Below are 19,439 nucleotides of genomic sequence, written 5' to 3'. Positions count from 1 at the left end.
CTGGACCCTGATCTTGCATACATGGAGAAGAAGAACCCTGACCCTCAGGAGTCTTCTGGGGTCTTCGGGACTTCATTCCTCAGGGCTGGGTTTGAGTACTATTTACCTAATTTCCTTAAATTAATGGCGTCTTGCTCTAAATAGTTTACTAGGTAGGAAGAATCTTATACTGATATTATTGGTTTCATAGGTTTGGACTTATTTTTATTATCTCTATGAAAATTGCTAAAGGAGTAACATAGAACAGCCTAATTATTCATATATAACCAATTCCTAATTGAAAATGTATTGCATGCTCTTTTTCATTGTACCAAAGAGAAGGGACAGTGAGACTGTCTACCACCTACCAGGCTTTGCACATGTGCTACCCCATACTCTATGTCATTTACTCCTCACTACGGTTTTATAAGGGAGGTATTATTACTCTTATTTTGCTGATGAAATCAAAGTTCCATTATAGTGCAATGTCAAGATCACTTGCAAAGTAAATAGTGATTCGACCTCAACCCTTCTAATAAATTTTAGTTATTTCTCCCTGGCAAGGCTAGAAGGAACAGATTTTTAAGAAAAAGCTATCTATTGATGCAGAAATGGACTAATCAAGACTAGAATTCCAGTTTATTTTTTTAATAGAAATAAGTGATGATTAAACAATGTTCATCACTTTAAGGACTTCTGAAGCTCAAAATGAGTGATTTATTTAATTAAAGTGAAATAACAGAAAAACTTCTCAAAAGTTGTCTGGAGAGATCTTCTGATTTGTCAGTTCACGTAGGAACCAAATGAAACTATTGATCCAGTCAGGGTAATATCTTGAAGACATTCATGAATTTAGTTATAGTTTGTAATTCTGTTAGGGAACATTTAGAAATTGAAGATCTCTAAGACTCTGCACCTCATTAAGTAGGTCATGATGCAGAAGTAGTGACTGAAGAGGGAACTTGCTAAAAAAAAAATATGAGATGCTATTTAATGTGGTTTTTCCTACTTCAGATAGTTCCCTTTTTGACTTCAGCCTCTCACACTTGTTGTCTCCATTCAGGTCAGGCATATACAATGAATGATAACTTCATACTGTACAGTTGTCGAAAGAATAAAAAATTCTAGGTCATGATGAGGTTCATTTAAATGGACCACTTTTCTGAGCTTCTGCTCTGAAGTCAGACTCCACCACTTACTGTGTGACATTGAGGGTAGTTAGTTAACTTCAATTAGTTTCAGTTGTCTAAAATGAGGGTAGTGATTATTGGCACTGCATGTTGGTTGTGAGAAATGAAGGTATGTAAAAGATAGATGGCTCGTGTAAGATGTGCATCGTGTAAGATGCAGAACATAGAACCAGCAGAAACATTTTAGCCACTTTCCATATGAGGGATCTCCAAAAAGTTCATGGAACATGCATATTATGAAGAACTATGTGGATTTTAAAAAATGTTTGCCCCAAATAAACTTGCACTTTAAATCCATTTTTCCATGAATTTTTTTGCAGTACCCTCATATTTGTGGTGATGTGTTTACAGCATATTCACATAACGTGTATATGGAGATGAGTGAAACTTGAAGCTAGTGGAGGGATAGTTGTAACAGAGCTTGTCAATATCATGAGCTGTCAGAGTGCTAAGAGGGATCCAAGGGTAAAGGGACTTGCCTGCACAGGGACGTGAAGGCCATTTGGAAGTGGAATCTTGAAAGTGGACTATATAATCAACTCTTGATCTGTGAATTACCTATTTAATCCAAGAAGAATATTTACATTTTGGCAGATCTTAGATTAAAACTTCCATAGTTAACCTTGATTAATTATGGGCTCTACTGGCATCTGAAACTTCCTATTTATTTTGGCAGCTGACACATTGGCTTAGATTTTTCCTTTTAAACCAAAATATTTTCCTTTCCCTTCTTCACCAGGGAAAGTTTAAACCGGAAAGCAAAACTTACATAGCCTGATATAGATATGTAACAGTCTGAGAATTGATGACCCTAGTAATTTATGTTTTTATAGAAAGAGAATAAGTAAAAAGGGTAACTGAATTTGGGGTTTGGTTCTTAATAATGTTATTACATTTAATTGGTTATGTTTTGTTTTAAACTCAGTCTAACAATGCTAGAACACACTAACTCAAGTATAAAAAGAACCAGTAGTGGAGTGGTGGTGTAGTTAGCAAGGAGTACATTTAGAGGAGAAAATTTAAGCTGAGAGTAATTATTTCTGAGCATGAAATAACTATGACCATTTCAACATTTAAGATAAAAAATAAAGTATGATGAGTTTTGTAACTCTTAGTCTCTTATGAAACTAAGCATACTTTTAAACAAGAGTGAAACTTTTCTGGGAGAAATTTGCCTTGTGGGTCTCTAATCATGGGGCATTGACAGACGTAATGAATTTTCCTTGATAACAGGTGTTACAAGAATATCCACAGATGTTTGACAAGTGGCAGGTACTAACATTTTCTATTTATTAAACTCTGACATCGTATTATTAAAACAGTTCTATAAAGGCAGGTCAACAGGGACAAGGAAATATAGTACAGTTTTCTGCTGATGTGACTTGATAAATAGGTAGACTCTACAGGAATGAGTAATTAGTATATCTTTTCTTCCTCTTGACTAGAGATGGCTGGCTAATAGTTTCAAGAGAGGAGACACATCTTTAGTAAATACCTGAAAGATAGATATTTTGAATTATGGAGTGAAATAAGTAGCCATATGCTTAAGATACCAACATGTAGGTGCCAAAGATTATATATTATTGTAAGAAGGTAAGCACTAGATTTATATTTGTTTTGTTCTTGATGGTGAACCCCTCACATCTTCAGGCATCTTTTCTTAAAGAGTGACTTTGTTTTTGTTGAAATTGAGCTTGATTGTAATCTTTTCCCAAGGTATATATGTTAGAGCTTGGAAGAAAGAACTTTGCTTTAGATTTTGTGGGAAAAGTCCTTTCCTTCTTAAAAATACCTTCAAATATTTTCTGTAGAATATTTAGCATGGACTATATCACAGCAAGTCAATCAGGATGTAAAGTATACTTCACACCACTAGTATCTAACGAAGGTGTAACCTGTTGAATAGAATGTTTAAACCCGTGGTTCTCAAAGTGTTATTCTGGCATTGTTTGGACACTTGTCAGAAATGTGAATTCTTGGGCCCTACCCAGATATGTTGAATGAGAAACTAAGGCGAGGCTCACCCGGTAGTCTGTGTTTTAATAAGACCTAGAGGTGATTCTGATGTACTCTCAAGTATGAGAAACACTAACTTAGATCATCCATCTGGATGTTTAAAAAAAAAATTGGCATGAATGATTATTTTGATTTGTGGCATAATTACAATTTAGTTGTTCTTCCTTATTGTAATAGACCAACAGGTTCACGTGCTTCTTGTGGTTACTTCTAGAATGTTACAGAAAACCTTGTTCTCAGCTATAAGCTGATGTTGGTCTTTTTCCCATGGCAAAAAGGATTATTCACCTATATATTAAAACGAAAAGATACTGTCCTTTGAAATGATCATTTTGTTTTTGTCAGAAGGTTACTTTGATTAACTTTCATTTTCATAGTAGTATTATGTTTTTCATTTAAAAAAAAATTATTCTGTGAATGGGAACCAGCAGTTAGCGTAATGGCTATGTCACTGGACTCCCACGTAGTTGACCGTGGTTCGCGTCCCGGACCCAATGGCTTAGAACTCACGCCGGGCACGTGTGCGTGCGTGCCCAAGATCCCGAGAGGAGAATGGAGGAGAAGGGATTGCGGTGTGACCATCCCTCCTGGGGGTGTGATTTCTCGCTTTCTGTCTCTATGTCTCTCTCTGTCTGTCTGGCGAGCGCACGCGCCCTTATAGCGAAAACCTCTCAAAAAAAAACTTATCCTGTGAAGTAGAGATGACAGAAATTAAAACCAACCATTTACTGACATTTAATTCAGTATTTTAAATAAAGTCCTTCAGTATCTGAAAGGAAATGAGTTCAGGACCCCCTGTGGATACCAAAATTTATGTATACTCTAGTTCCTTATATAAAATTATGTATTATATCCTTCTATGTACTTTCCCATCTCTAGATTATTTATAATACCTGGTAACAATGTAAATGCTATGGAAGTAGTTGTTATATGTATTTTTAAAATGTATTTCTTTTACTGTAAATATTGTTATTTTTTATTTTGATTTTTCTCAAATATTTTCAAGAAAATTGAATTCATGGGCGAAGAACCTAGGGCTATGAAGGACTGAATATATAAAAATTAAGATTACAAAATGAAATGAAGTCCAAGCATTTCAATAAAGTTTTCTTAGCTTATATAATATTAATATTATAAATATTAATCGTATCATATACTGTACATCCAGCTGCTGTATTATTACTACTGTTACTATTACTATCACGTCCACTGCTGTGTTTAGCAGTAGGTAATTTAGAGATGCTGGTGTGTGTCTCTGATTTGTGTGCCATAGCTCTTTGCTATCCCAACAGGGAGAAGGAAAATAAGTCCTTATTCTCTTATGGTTTTAATATCTCTGATATCATTCTCTATTGCCCTTTTATATATTTTTTATTTGTTAGGTAATTTTTCTTTTCTTTTTTTTTTTTCCTTGGAGAGATTTTCGCTATAGGGCGCGTGCGCTCGCCAGACAGACAGAGAGAGACATAGAGACAGAAAGCAAGAAATCACCCCCCAGGGGGTATGGTCACGCCGCAATCCCTTCTCCTCCATTCTCCTCTTGGGATATTGGGCACGCACGCACATGCGCCCGGCGTGAGTTTTAAGACACTGGGTCCGGGACGCGAACCGTGGTCGACTGCGTGGGAGTCCAGCGACATAGCCATTACACTAACTGCTGGTTCCCTTTGTTAGGTAATTTTTGAATGCCAACTATTTGCCAGTGCTAGCCAGTTCATTCATGCCCTCAGAGCCCTTAAAGCAGAATGCCTCCTTTATTGAAATGCATGTCTTAGTATGGTCCTTTAAAGTTAACTTACCCATCACCTGGAGAGAGAGTTAGCCTTAGACTTGAATCCTAACTCTGCTACTAAATTACACAGTAACCTCTATATGCAGTAAACCATGTTAAGTTTTCTTTAGTCCCAGGTTGTTGTTTTTTGTCTTGTTTGCTATTGAAACAAATTATAAAATTGAACTTAGGAGATTCAAGGGTTAATTAAGACAATATAAATTGAGTATTCCTTATCTGAAATGCTTGGGACCAGAAGGGTTTAACATTTCAAGGACCAGGAGGGTTTAACATTTTAGAGCTTTCGGAATAGTTGCATACACATAATGAGATATCTTAGGGATAAGACACAGTCCAAAGTTGAAATCCATTTGTGTTTCATACACATCTTACAAGTAGCCTGAGGGTAATTTTATGCAATATTTTTATATTGCAGCATTTTGACTGTGACCCATCACATGAGGTCAGGTGTGAAAATTTCCACTTGTGATGTCATGTTGACAGTCTAAAAGTTTTAGAGCATTTCAGATTTTGGAATTTTGAATTAGGGATGCTCAACCTATACTCACAATGTACCAGAATAATGTCAGGTATTTAGATCTTAATAAAGAGTAGTTCTGCTCTCCTTTTTCTCTCTTAAGACTGCCAAGAGAAACTGGAAGTGTTAGATTGAAACAAATAGAATTATTGGTATTTTTGTTTTATAAGAGATTCTTTGTCCTTTTATCCAAAATCAGGGCACTTTACTTCCCTTCTCTGCAACAAATTGTTTTAAGTAGATCTTTTTCCTGAAAAATCTTGTTATTTTGCATTATGTATAACATCATGAAAATGCAGTGACTGTCCTTTTAAGACTGTGAGGGTTCATTTTCTTATTAATCTGTCATCGACCCCTGCCTTTTTGTGGGCAAAAAATGATGAACTTTGATTAGTCATTCTCATTACATTTTTGTTTCTGCCATAATTGTCATTATAATTTAAATTCTAGACAGACATCATAGAATATTGAAATATGCTATGTAGAATACAGATGTATTTTGGAGCTATGAAAGGGACATCAAAACCCTTCCTTTTATGGATCACTTGGTCTAGAGGATGAAAGTGCCCAAGCTCACATAATATGCTAGGCACATATTACTGTCTAATGCTCATTTGATTGATGCTGGTGTTCATATTTTGGTCCTTAGCTCAAGTTCAATCAAGAAATATCGTTACTTAGCAACATTTCTACTTCACAGTTTCGTTTTCTGGGAAGTGGATCCTAGAAAATAGGTCAGTGGTTATATTTGGTTCAGTTAGCAATCAAAAAAGGCCAAATTAGAAAATGAAATATGGAAATTGAAGATCTGTTATTTTTTTCTTTCTTTCTTTCTTTCTTTTTTTTTTTTTTTAGAGATTTTCACTATAGGGCGTGTGCGCTCGCCAGACAGAGAGAGACATTAGAGACAGAAAGCAAGAAATCACCCCCCGGGGGGATGGTCATGCTGCAATCCCTTCTCCTTCATTCTCCTCTTGGGATCTTGGGCATGCATGCATATGCGCCCGGCGTGAGTTTTAAGCCACCAGGTCCGGGATGTGAACCGTGGTCGACTACGTGGAAGTCCAGCGACATAGCCATTACGCTAACTGCTGGTTCCCCTTTTTTTTTTAAAGTGAGATTTTTTGCTATAGGGCATGCGCTTGCCACAAAGACAGAAAGACAGAAAGTGAGAAATCACCCCCCTAGGGGGGATGGCCACGCTGCAATCCCTTCTCCTTCATTCTCCTCTTGGGATCTTGGGCATGCATGCACATGCACCTGGCTTGAGTTTCAAGCTGCCAGGTCCAGAACTCGAACCACGGTCAACTGCATGGGAGTTCAGTGATGTAACTATTACACCATCTGCTGATCCCGAAAGCACTGTTATTTCTTGGACTTGACTCTGGTTGTTGGATAGGAAAACCAGCATTGTCCATGCTGTTTTTAGACCTTGTACTTACTTATTTATGTCTCTACCTCTCTACTTCCTAATGACACAAACATATTTTAGGATTTTTAAAAATCACATATTAAAAATGGACAGGAAAAAACAATGAGGGAATAAATCAAGAATGATAACTTTGGATTCTCTTTGAGAATAGAATGTTTACTTGACACAAATGCATGACTTTTGAACTCTTTGAATTACTAGAGCTTCATAAGAAATAAAAAGTTAGGACCAGCAGTTAGCATAATGGCTATGTTACTGAACTCCCATGTAGTCAACTGTAGTTCAAGTCCCGGACCCGGTGGCTTGTACTCACTCTGGGCGTGTGTGTGTGCGTGCCCAAGATCCCGAGAGGAGAATGGAGAATGGATTGTGGTGTGGCCATCCCCCCTGGGGGGTTAATTCTTGCTTTCCGTCTCTCTGTTTCTTTCTGTCTTTCTGGTGAGTGCACGCATCCTGTGGCAAAAACCTCTCAATAAATAAATAAATAAATAATAAAAATAAAAAGTAGAGCCAGCTCCTTAGCCTAGTGGTTATGGGGGGGAAACCAGATCCCTTGGGGCCAACTATAGTTTGGACCCCACCCTGGTGACATAAGAAAACATGTGTGGCATTTATATACACATGTCCCAGATCCTCACAGAAGGGAGAAATGGAGAGGAAGGAGGAGTACTGTGACCACTCTCCATTGTGGGGTGCTTTCTAGTCCTCTTGCTGTCCATCTCTCTCTAGTAAGCACATGTGCCCTCTGGCAATTAAAAAAAGGAAAATATTATATAAGTGAAAAGTAGCTTATAATAAATGTTAGTAAGTTTGTGTTTTGGGGAAGAATGCTCATTAGACCAGGGTTGGCAAGAACGTGGTACTTGTGCTGCTGTCAGGCTTCATACCTTGTATTAAGTAATCAGCATCTGTTAAGGCAGTTTATTTCCGAATTCATATAGAACCCGAGAATACTTCTCAACACATTGCATCTGAGTGTACCAATTGAGCAGAGTTTATATACTGGTGTCAACTTGTCACTTCTATATAAAGTCATGACAAATTAAAGGAAAACTATATGTCAGTGTAAAGTGGATACAGGAGTTTTCTTTCGTCCCATAAAATATTACTGAAATTTAAAATTTTCCTTTAGGATTTAGTTTTGATGTGCTTTGCCAGCTAGAAGCCAGTGGTTATTAATTTAGCAAGCATCTTTATGTTTCAAGCTACATAAAACATGTTTCCAGTGTATGGGGTGAATAGGATGTGAAGTGGTTTATGAAATTCTAGTTCAAGCTGAGCATCCCTAACCTGAAAATCTGAAGTCCAAAATGCCCCACAATATGAAACTTTCCAAGTGCCAACATGGTACCATTATTGGAAAAGTCCATATCTGACCTCATGTGATGGGTCATGGTAAAAATGCTACAATACTAAAATATTATATGATATTACCATCAGGATATTGTGTAGAAGGTGTACATTAAACATAAGTGAATTTTGTGTTTGGATTTGGATCCCATTTGTAAGATATCTCACTTAGATATGCAAATATTCCAAAACCTGAAAATATCTGAAATGTGAAACACTTCCCAAGCATTTTGGATAAGGTATACTGAATCTGTACCACATCCAGAAACTTATGGCTAAAGAAGATTCTTGGCTTACTGGAAACAACTCTTGCAAAACAATCCAAATAAAAACACTGTTAAATTTTTTAATTTCTTCTCTTTGATGCTCTTATAATTCATTCAGTGGTTGGTAAAATGCAAGTCAGAGAAATCGACAAGATTGCTTAGTACTTTAGTTACATGAAAAACAATGAATAGACTAAATTTTCTTTTTCCACTCCATTCTTCTGGCAAAAGAAAACATGCCACTCTATACTGGAAATGGGGGAATATGAAAATCTACCTTAACGTAAGGAAGTAGGAGAGAAGTAGTATTTTAAATGTTTCACAATTATTTGAAAGAATTCATTTGTTGATTTACCAAACATTTGCATGCCTTCTTCCTGCTAGGACTGTGTGAGGCACAATGAAACCGGTGTTGGACAGTGTTTCTTAACCTGTTTCACGTCATGACACACAGAAAATGGTAATATATAAACTCGCTGTCTGCCACGGAGCTTCTGCCACCTGAGACCCTTCTGGGCTGTCTCGATGGCTGTGGTATTTGAGGTCAATATTCTGTGAACATTGGTGTGAAGTGTAGTTTCTGCCCTTAGAAAACTCACAAAGGACACAGCCAAGTGAACACTGAGAATTATTCCTTCCAAGGCTGATTCGTGTTGGAGGTGGAGGTAGTGAATGGCCCTGTTATGGATGTAGTCCCTAGATGCCAAAAGAGAACAAATCCAGCTCCTGTAGAAGAAGATAGTACAACTTTGTATGAACTTTAAACCTCAAATTATGTCTCACATCCACAAGAATATGCAATAATAGTTTTGATTTACTTCAGTGCTTGACATGAGCAAGTACACGACAGATTAGAATCTCCCTTTTATGACTGCTAACCCTTAAAAGGTCTGATTCTAGTTATATGTATCCCTGCTTCTCCATAGACCATGTGGCGAGATAAGGATGATGAGGAAAAGTTTGGCAGGAAAGGCGGGGAAAAATACTGTGGAGTCATACCAGTTTGAAGTAGAATAGCATTTTAAGGCGTCTGTCCCCGCTTCCCCATCTTCATCCCCACTCCAGCTCTCTCATCTGGTGGGGGAGAATACCTACAATAGTCTCTTCTAAATACTTCGAATGTTGGGTTATATACAAATAAATCTGCCTTTGGATTACTCGCAGTGAGGGAGTGAAAAGTGCATTGTGGGGCCAGCAGGTGGCCTAGTGGTTAAGGTGTTAGACTCCTACTTGGCTAACTGACGTTTGAGTCCTGGACCCAGCAACTTGAAAATCATGCTGGGTATGCATATCCAAAATCCCAAGAGGAGAAAGGAGAGGGAATTATGACATGGCCATCCACCTTGGGGGCTGATTTCTTACTTTCCCTCTCTGTCTCTCTCTAGTGAGCACATGTGCCCTATGGCAAAAACCTTAAAAAAAGAAGTGCATTATGAAACAATTTTGTGAACATAAAGAGGTCAGGTCAGGAGGACTGGTCCCTATTTCAGGGAAGCATAACTATCATACACAGTGAGAGGTGTTTTAGAAGTGCAGAGAAATGTCAAGAGGATAGAGAAATGCTCTACAGTGAAGGATATTTTGTGTCAGTCTGGAGATTCTAAAACTTAGCTAGAAAGACAGAAAAATAAGGTCTCAAAACTTTTTTCCTATGTATTTTCTTTTTTAATTAATTTTAATTATTATTTATACATCTAATCACTATAGATCATTTAGATTGTAAAGAGACTTTACCCAGCATGATATACACCTCAGTCCAGCCCAGTTAAGAATACTATACACGTCCTCATCAACAAATAATAAACCATATCTGTGTCCCACAAATGTCTTACCTCTCTATTTTTCCCCCAAATTACCTTTCCTATGCTCTTCCCCTCCCATACTCTTTCTACTTTGGCTCTAGTGTCCATAACAATTTTTAATGCTGCATGTCCTCCAGTCTTTCAGTCTCTGCCAAAGGGTGTGGACAGTCGGAATATGTTAGGTGGAGATATAGTGTCTCTTTTTCATAGCCTGACTTGCTTCACTCAGCAACAAATCTTCCATATTTGTCCACTTCCTTTCAAATTCCAGGGCCTTGTTTTTTATAGCTGAATAGTATTCCATGGAGTATATGTGCTACTCAAAACTTGAAAAAAAAAAAAAGATAAAAAATATGGAGTAGATTTTTTAAAAAAAGCCAAAGCTTTGAGTTAAAAAATAAATAAGAGTGAAAATATACTTGAAGATAAAGTTGTAGAATCCTGTTTGTCAGATTCTTTTGGAAGCCCCTTTTTCTTTATTACTCTTGCAGTGGTCTTTGCATGTGTGTGTGTGTGTATTTTTAAAGTGGGTAAGAGGCATGTATTACTGCTTCCTCTTAGAGTTTAACTTTGAAATGTTTTCATCTCCTGTTTTTAACATATCAAGCTGAGCTTTAATTTTAGTTATCTCTAGTACTCTTCATCCTGAGGAATGCCAAAGCAGTTGGGACCTTGTATATTTTAGGATTCCTCACCCACTCTTGAAACATGCTTGGTTAATCCAGGGTGTTAGACCAGCAATGTACTCCACGCCCTTTCTTTCTTTCAGTTTTAATGGCAGCAAAGTCAAGTCTAGCATCACAAGTTGATGTAGTCAGTATGAATTGGGATGTCTTTGGGTTTTATTTTCCAGATTCTAACTCTGATCAGTGTCCTTTTATCCTTTATTTAGCAGAAGTAATGGCTGGGTTGTTTGGGAACCTAGTAGTTTGTTGCATTGGTGAGTAGGTCAGGATGGACATGCTTTAGCAGTTTACTGTCTTGTTCTTCTTTCAGAAGACCTCCTTGAAGTAATGAAAGCAGCTCTTCATTTTCATTATTCCAGATTTATTTTTCTATTGGTAGAGGGAAGAGTCTACCAAGATGATTTTTTTTGTGTGTGTATTTTTGAGAGGAGTTGTTTGCTTTCCATTTGAGTTATTAATTTAAAAAATAAATCTTTAGAGGGACCAGCAGATGGCATAGCGGTTACATCTCTGGACTCCCACGTAGTTGACTGCGGTTCAAGTCCCAGACCCAGCAGCTTAAGACTCACACTGGGTGCATGTGTGTACGTGTCCAAAATCCTGAGAGGAGAATGGAGGAGAAGGGATTGTGGTGTGGCCATCTCCCCGGGGAGGTGTGGGGTGGTTTCTCACTTTCTGTCTCTCTGTCTCTGGTGCAGGCACATGCCCTATAGCAAAAATCTCTCTAAAAATAAATAGATAAACAAATAATAAATCTTTAGAAAAGGTAAATTATTAACTTTCAGGAACAGTCTTGGTAATATAAAGATGGATATAATAGTATTTTTATTTTCTTAAAATAAGGGTATAATTTATCTTGTTATGACTTCTCATGATAAGAGAAAGTTATTTTAGAATACTTTGACATTTAGTGTTCTTAAAGACAGCTAATAACTATTTTCAAACCTTGGTTTATAAGAAAATATAGTTATTTGGAATAGCACATATAGGCACCGTTTAGTAGATAACTAGAACAAGTTTAGAAAGTTTTGCATGTTATTGCAATCTTAAGTGAGTGGTAAAATTAAGACTTTTTAAGCATTTTTAATATTCTTAACTAATACAGAAATTAGTTGTAATGATTTCTACTTTATGAGTAAAAGTGATACTTTTGTTAAAATTGTTAGAAATCAAAGCACTTTGCTTAACCCTGTTTACATACATTTGTGGGTTTTGATCTTTCCTAAGTGTTAATAATAATATGCAGTAATACCATACCTTATGCAGAGAGGAAGTAAAATTGCTACTTTTTGATCTGTATCACATGAAATGCAGCCTATTGTCCTTTTTATATTTAAATGCTATTTCAGAAAGTGATTTGTGGCTATTTGTGTTACAGGATCGTCCACGGACATTTGACATGCACTCACTGGAGAGTTCACTCATTGACATAATGAGAGCTGAAAATGATTCGATTAAAGGTATGTTTAGAATTATAAATATTTGATTTTAGTAAATAGTTACAAATATTATCTATTTATTCTGCTGAGCAATATGACCAGTACTTTGGAGCCATATTTTGTATCCAGTAAATTCTATCAGTTTCACACATGTACCTCTCTTTGTTAAGAAATCAGACATGTAGACATATTTGATGGCCTCTACAGTAGACCCATCATACTATCAATGAAATATATTGTTAGCATACTGATTGTGCTGAGTGCACTGTCAACTCAAAGACATGAACCATATGCCTAATGGTTTTACATCAGGCAAAAACTTCCCACTGCCTCGAACTTATAAATTCTTTAAAAAAATTATGCAAAATGGATATTATGAAAAAACTAGGTGTGGATATCAAAAATTTCCTGTGCCAAATAAACTTGTATTTTTTTCCATGAACTTTTGAAGTCCCCTCTATGTCTACCCACATACAACAGTGACTATATATCAGGAAGAGTTCAAATGTCAATAGATTTTATTTTTGCCTAGTTTCGTCTTTCAAATAATGGCCAACAGTTTCAAAGTTAAAATGAAGTTTTGTAATTCTTGAATTTATTTCTATGTATTGTGTTTTTTTAAAATTACTATTCTTACTTAGATTCCAGTCTCAATTCTGTTACTGACTGGCTTTGTTATCTCGAAGGAGACAGTTTCAGTTTCTTCCTCTTTATAATCAGAAACGTAGAATCACCTGGAGAACCTTAAAAATAAAATACAGATGTCTGGGCCCTGCCGCATATGTGGGATGGGAGCATGGCATGTTATTTTTTAATGTCTTAGGTGATGTTAACATGTAGCCAGGGTTGAAAATTACCAAAGTAAGGGCCAGACCGCTGATTTTGTGAAAATTACTCTATAAAACAAAACAGTTTTCTTCCCAAATAATGTGTTTACTAAAAAGCAGGAGTTTTTAAAGAGAAATTTGGAATGTTTATTATGTTTGGTTATTCAGTTTAAGTCATTCATTCATTCATTCATTCATTCATGTCTGTGAGCCTGCTTCATGCCAGCCATAGAGCTTTGCACAGATGTCAAAGGTGGCAAAGCAGACTGTGGCTTCAAGTGGTGACCAGCCTTAGCCTCATTTTCCTTTGAGTTTAGTTTTACATATTATTGATGATATAAAACATTTCAGTCTTTTTCGGTAGAGCAATAGTAAACTTTTTAATGAGAAAAGCTTTTGAGATTCTAGAGAGAAAAATGCTGTGAAAAAAAAAAAAGTATCCATCTGATGAGGTAACTTTAAAAAAGTGCATTTGGAAGGTCTTTAAGAGTATTTAGAGATCTTTAAGAATATTCTGAAGGTCTTTACTGAATGTCTCATGGAGTTCTGGTGGATGGCTCACCCAGGTGCACACTCCGTATCTGAGGGGAAAGGATCTCATTCAGAAATGGCTTCATTTGTGCTACGTTTTAGTACTTGAACTTGGGTAATCCTCAGCCTTTTCAACTCTTCATTTCTCATCAGAAAAATTAAGACACCAAAGTTATTTCTAGCACTAGAAAAACTGTACACTCTTTAAAAGTAGCTAAAGGGAAAATCTGAATAAAGTCTGAATTGGAGTGAGAGTTTTCTGATTTTTACTGTTGATCTAGAGGATTTTACCATGTGAGCACACTGGGTAATGGGTACTGAGGATCTCTTTGCATTATTTGCAACTTGCTGTGAATCTACAATTATTTAAAAATTAAAAGTTAAGTACAGGCTGGGAAAATTCATTTTACAAGCTGTAGTGATGTACAGTGACTAAATGTATAAAATAAATTTATAAAAATTAAGTACAGGAAAAGTAGCTGAAAGAAATTGTTCTATTCTTAATGTATTTAATTCCTTTACCAAACTTTTTTTTTTTTTTTGGAGAGCTTCCCATATACTAGAAATTAGGGATAAGAAGTAACTAGAAATAATTTTTCATGGTGAGTGCCTATGGTTTTTATTAAAAAAAACCCACAGGTTATAGAGCAGTAGAGTTAACAATCAATTATGTGAAGGTTCTAGGAGGTATGCATCTAATTCAGGCTTAGTACTTAGGTTAGATATGCCTTTGCACATGCCTTTGCACACACACATTCTTTTTTTTTTTTTTTTTTTAGAAGTTTTTGCCCTAGGGTACATGTGCTCACTGGAGAGAAAGATACAGAATTAGTAAGAGGGAAAGTGAGAATCATCTCCCTGGAGGATGGCCACACTGCAATCCCTTCTCCTCCATTCTCCTCCCGGGATCTTGGGCACACACGCCCAGTGTGGTTTCAAGCCACCAGGTCTGGGACTTGAAACACAGTTGGCCATGTGGGAGCCCAGCCATGTAACCACTACACCATCTGCTGGCCCTACACACATTATTCTAATAAGATTAGCAGGATTTCTTTGATTGATCAGTTTTAGCCAGGACATCTCTCAGGTTTCTTTACTATAGTTTGCTAAATGAGCTGTTCTGTAAAGTTCTGCTTTTATTCTGTATTCTTTTTTGATGTCTTCTTAGAAATTTCTATGTCAATTAAATTTCTTTAAGCTGATTCTATAGGGATAATCAAAAGTTAAGTCTGACAACAAAAAAAAACTGTCTGATCGATATAGTCTGGAAATATTAAGATTTCTGTATAATTGTGATTGATGAGAAGCAGCATGGTAAAATGGACAGACCATTGGGTTTAGAATCAAATTTGGATTCATCTTGCTATTCTGCCCCTGTAGTTTGTGGTGGTTGTGAGGATTAAATCATCTGTCTATAAAATTCAACATATCTCTTTGTTCATTGCACGCAAATGGTGTGGATCATTATGAAACAGCTATTATATCCATATTTTGCTCATCAAATGAGAAAGCCATTTTTAGTTTAAGTTTAGGTGCTTTAGTATACTGAGTGAAGTTTGGGTATACTAAGTGAAATTTTTTTTTTTTCCTTCAAAGAGTAATGAAGAATTCAAAGATGAGTAAGTGCATGGTCCTAAAATGCTAGTTATTCTCGACTTCCTTCTTTCCTTCCTTCTTTTCTTTCTTTCTTTCTTTTTTTGAGAGGTTTTCGCTATAGGGCAAATACTATTTTCTTGTCAAATTCTGTTCTGATTTGGAGAGTAGTTTTAGGAACACTAGGCTTGATTTACCAGCAATTCAATTGTGGGAGTTTGTTTAAAGTTGATACACTTTGCTTAAAAAATAACAAATTGTCCTTTTGAAGTAAGTATCTAAAATCTGCCAGCCCCATTTTGAAAATAAATAATATATCTCTCCCAGTGCTCTGCTTCCTTAGAAATAGAAAATTAAAACTTGGCATTACTTCTGTAGGCTAATAGAGAACAATATGCCTCTCAAAAAAAAATTCAATTACAAAAGATGAATTTGTAGGGGCCAGCAGGTGGTAGGGTGGTTAAGGGTGCTGGACTCCCATATGGCTGGCCACAGTTTTGAGTCCTGGGCCTGGTGGGTTGCTTTATCACTTTCTCCCAGTGCTCTGCTTCCTTAGAAATAGAAAATTAAAACTTGGCATTACTTCTGTAGGCTAATAGAGAACAATATGCCTCTCAAAAAAAAATTCAATTACAAAAGATGAATTTGTAGGGGCCAGCAGGTGGTAGGGTGGTTAAGGGTGCTGGACTCCCATATGGCTGGCCACAGTTTTGAGTCCTGGACCTGGTGGTTTGCTTTCTCACTTTCTCTCTCTTTCTCATACATGGTCTGTCCCTCTCTGATCAAATTAAAAACTAACTAAATAAATAAAGTTAAATACAATAATTATTTTTAAAAAGATGACTTTGTAAATTGATTTTTAAATAGCTTACCATACGAAGACAGATTTTATATTTAGATTCATTTTGTTTTAAAAATAATTTCATTGAATATTTTATAAGTAGCTCTGTTTATTTTTATCCTGCATTTAATATTTCTTATAAATATGCAGTTTGTATGTTTAAATAAAGCCTAAAATTGATATAACAACTAAAGTTGTATCTATTGGTGTGGCTTTATTTAATTTATATTAAAAAAATAAAAGCCAGAAAACTGAATTTGTACTTGCCATTTGAGAAAATAAATCTCCCTTGATGGAATAGGATTTAAAATTTTTATTTTTACTATCAACAAACAAGATGTTTAATCTGCCTAGGAACCTTCAAATATAGTTTTTGAATTTCAATATGAATGTGTTGTTGACTCCAACTGGTTTGTTGGAAACCTTTTATCTTTTTTTTTTTTTAACACATGTTCAAAAGGAGTACTTAGGCTTCATTTCATAATTTCTTTTAGTGATTTTTTTTATAGTTTATTTTTAGATTGTTTTTCTAAGAGTTTTAAGGCTACTATCAGTTTTTCCACATTTGGGGGGATAAGCTCTTTGGGAGGAAAGGGGTCTTCCCATACCTTATCTCCATGTCCTGTCTCTGGTCAGTTGGCATTTCTGTATGTTATTTTTATCTAGAAAATAGTAATTGCCTTTATAAACAATGCTAGTGTCACTACACAGAAGCTCTTCCTGAGAGAATGACTTCATTTTCCTTATTGTACAACCCTGGTCTTATAAGCTAAGAGCCTGAGCTATTGAGTGATTTTGAATTTTATCTTGTAGGTGCCAGCTTGTTCCTTCCTTCAGTATTAAGAGATTTATCAAGTATTTTCTTCAACCAGATGATTGTTTGGGGACTATTGTATTTTACCATCATTTGTGTTTTTTTCTTTTGTGAAATGGATGCTTATTATTTAGAAATGGAGCAGGATGAAATAGATTAAAACCACATGCAAATACATCTGTTTTTAGCCTTCTAAAGCATAGGTTGGACATAGTAAAAAAAGAATAACAAAGTGGTGATTTATTCAATGGATAGTAGGAGAAACCTCTGATAATTAAGGAACCTTTTTCTCTATCCTGTGCATGAAGAGAATGGAGGGATATAGATTTAAACCAAATAGAAATTTTAAGAGTGAAACCGAGAAAAATAGCACTGTAAACTAAGGCAATAAAATAGTGCTTGAAGATTATCAAATACCATACAAAATGTAGCAGTCCACAATTTCATGACAGTGTGTGTGAGTGAATGAGTGAGGGACTTGTTTATAGTTCTGCTATGGGAACCACGTGCTCACCAAAGAGAGACACAGATAGAGACAGAGAGGAGGATGGCCATGCCAAGCCCCTTTGCTTCCATTCTCCTCTGGGGATTTTGGGCCTGTACTGAGTGTCTCAAGCTGAGGTTCCTAGGACTCCAACCACGGTCAGCTGTGTGGTCTCCAGCCACACTAACCGTCACCCCACTTGCTGGCTCTACTTGAGTATTTAAAATTCAATGTGAGAAAACCACTTAACATCCAATTTGCTTCATTCCAGTAGACAGCCAAAATGAGGCAGCAAAATTATTGAGAGAACAAAGGTCATCATAGTAGTTCTTCAGATATTAATTAAGATATGAGTGAGAATAGCATCATGTTTTCTTTTGAGTACTGTGGAAGCAGAGTCTTTCTCTTCTTACCATACTAGAATGTATTCTGCTTTCATCTTTTGGAAAGGGGCACTCAGCATATCCACCACAATGCCTGAGTTGTAGACAGTTCAAATACTTAATTTGAATGTAAGCAACAAGCACTGCCTTCAGAAATGTCACTGCTTTAAAGTGCCAGTCTCTTACATATTCCTATGCTGTCCAAGAAGCCTACTGCATATGTAGAGTAAATAGTGGGAACATATTATACAGTTAAACACGGTGCTGCCTCACTTGCTTCATGCATTTTATTTAATAAAAATGAAAGTTAAGAGGTGTGGATCTAATCCAAAAGTGTGGTGTATTTAATTCTTGACTGCCGAAGGTGTTGTGACCTTGCATTTAAAAGTACTTTTGGTATTCTTTCTTTATCTGCATACTAAATTTAGGGGCCTTTCCCCCACTATTTCTCATTGCCATAATTTGTTTGAAAGAAATGCTTAAATGAGTGGGCAAGTGATGGTTCCATCTGTGCCTCTCTTCTTTGTTGCTAAGCAAAGGAATTTATAATATTCTGTCTAAGAGAAAATCTTGAAAGTTTAGTATACAAAGCTTTGTTTCATTAATTTCTTGTAAAGTTTTATGTCAGTGGAAGAGAATGTTGGGATAATTATGTAAATTCTATGTCTATAACATGGAGAAAATGAATTTAGTGTTACTTTAAAAGAAGACATAATAATATATAATAGCCAGGAAACAAAATTTTTCTTCTTCGAATTGTAGTCACTTCTGTGTCTTAGAGAACAGATCTTGTATACTGATAAAGATATTTCAGAGCAGATATTTTCAATGGATACTGACTTTATGTAGACTGAGAGATAATTCTGAAAACCTGCCATGAAAGCTGCTGAATATAGGGCGAAGTTTTGTCATTTATTTTTGTTTCTTAGGTTATAAATTTGAAGTAATCTGGGAATAAAATTTTAAAGAATGAAAGGAGTTCTTATGAAAGTAGACTCTATTGTCTTAGTTTTGGAATAATTTATTTCAGGCCAGAGCAGTGTGGGGAGTATCATTTCTTACAGCATTTAACCTTTTTCTGTTGGAATTGATTTGCCTATGGCGGTTGGAGAACAGATTACTCTGCACCCCAACCACACCCCATGCCAAACTTTTCAAGGTAGATGGACATTTTCCTTTCAGGGTCATTTAGTGGGAGGATATTCAAATGCCATGGAGAAGAAATGGGTAACACAAACCAACTCATTTTACTTGGACTTCTCCTTACAAATAAATTACTATTACATGGTATCAAATGTCATCTGGTGAATTAGGGTGTGGGGGGTCTTTACATATTACAAGTCTTTAAGGGTTAGAAGCTGCTAGGCAGCTGCCCACAAGCTTGGCTGGAGCCTTCTGAACAGAGCTCCTTCTTTCTTGTTCTTTTTGGATGATACCAAGTGATTGGAAGCATTGTGGCAGGGGGGGGGGGGGGGGGGGGGGCTTCTGCAGGGGGGA

The 19,439-nt window shown here is 36.2% G+C and overlaps 1 protein-coding gene across 1 annotated transcript in view; it reads left to right on the top strand.

Moving 5' to 3' along the window:
- The window catches only part of CPEB4 (cytoplasmic polyadenylation element binding protein 4), a gene marked incomplete in the record, with an annotated part of 76,718 nt that overhangs the window by 13,118 nt on the left and 44,161 nt on the right, over positions 1-19,439 (top strand). The window contains 1 exon segment of the mRNA XM_014591745.2: positions 12,409-12,490. Within this exon segment, the coding sequence (XP_014447231.1) occupies positions 12,409-12,490 (82 nt within the window).

Source organism: Tupaia chinensis, unplaced genomic scaffold, assembly GCF_000334495.1.
Source record: "Tupaia chinensis unplaced genomic scaffold, TupChi_1.0 Scaffold000612_1, whole genome shotgun sequence".
NCBI lineage: Eukaryota > Metazoa > Chordata > Mammalia > Scandentia > Tupaiidae > Tupaia > Tupaia belangeri.
This window is presented reverse-complemented; position numbering and strand designations above follow the sequence as displayed.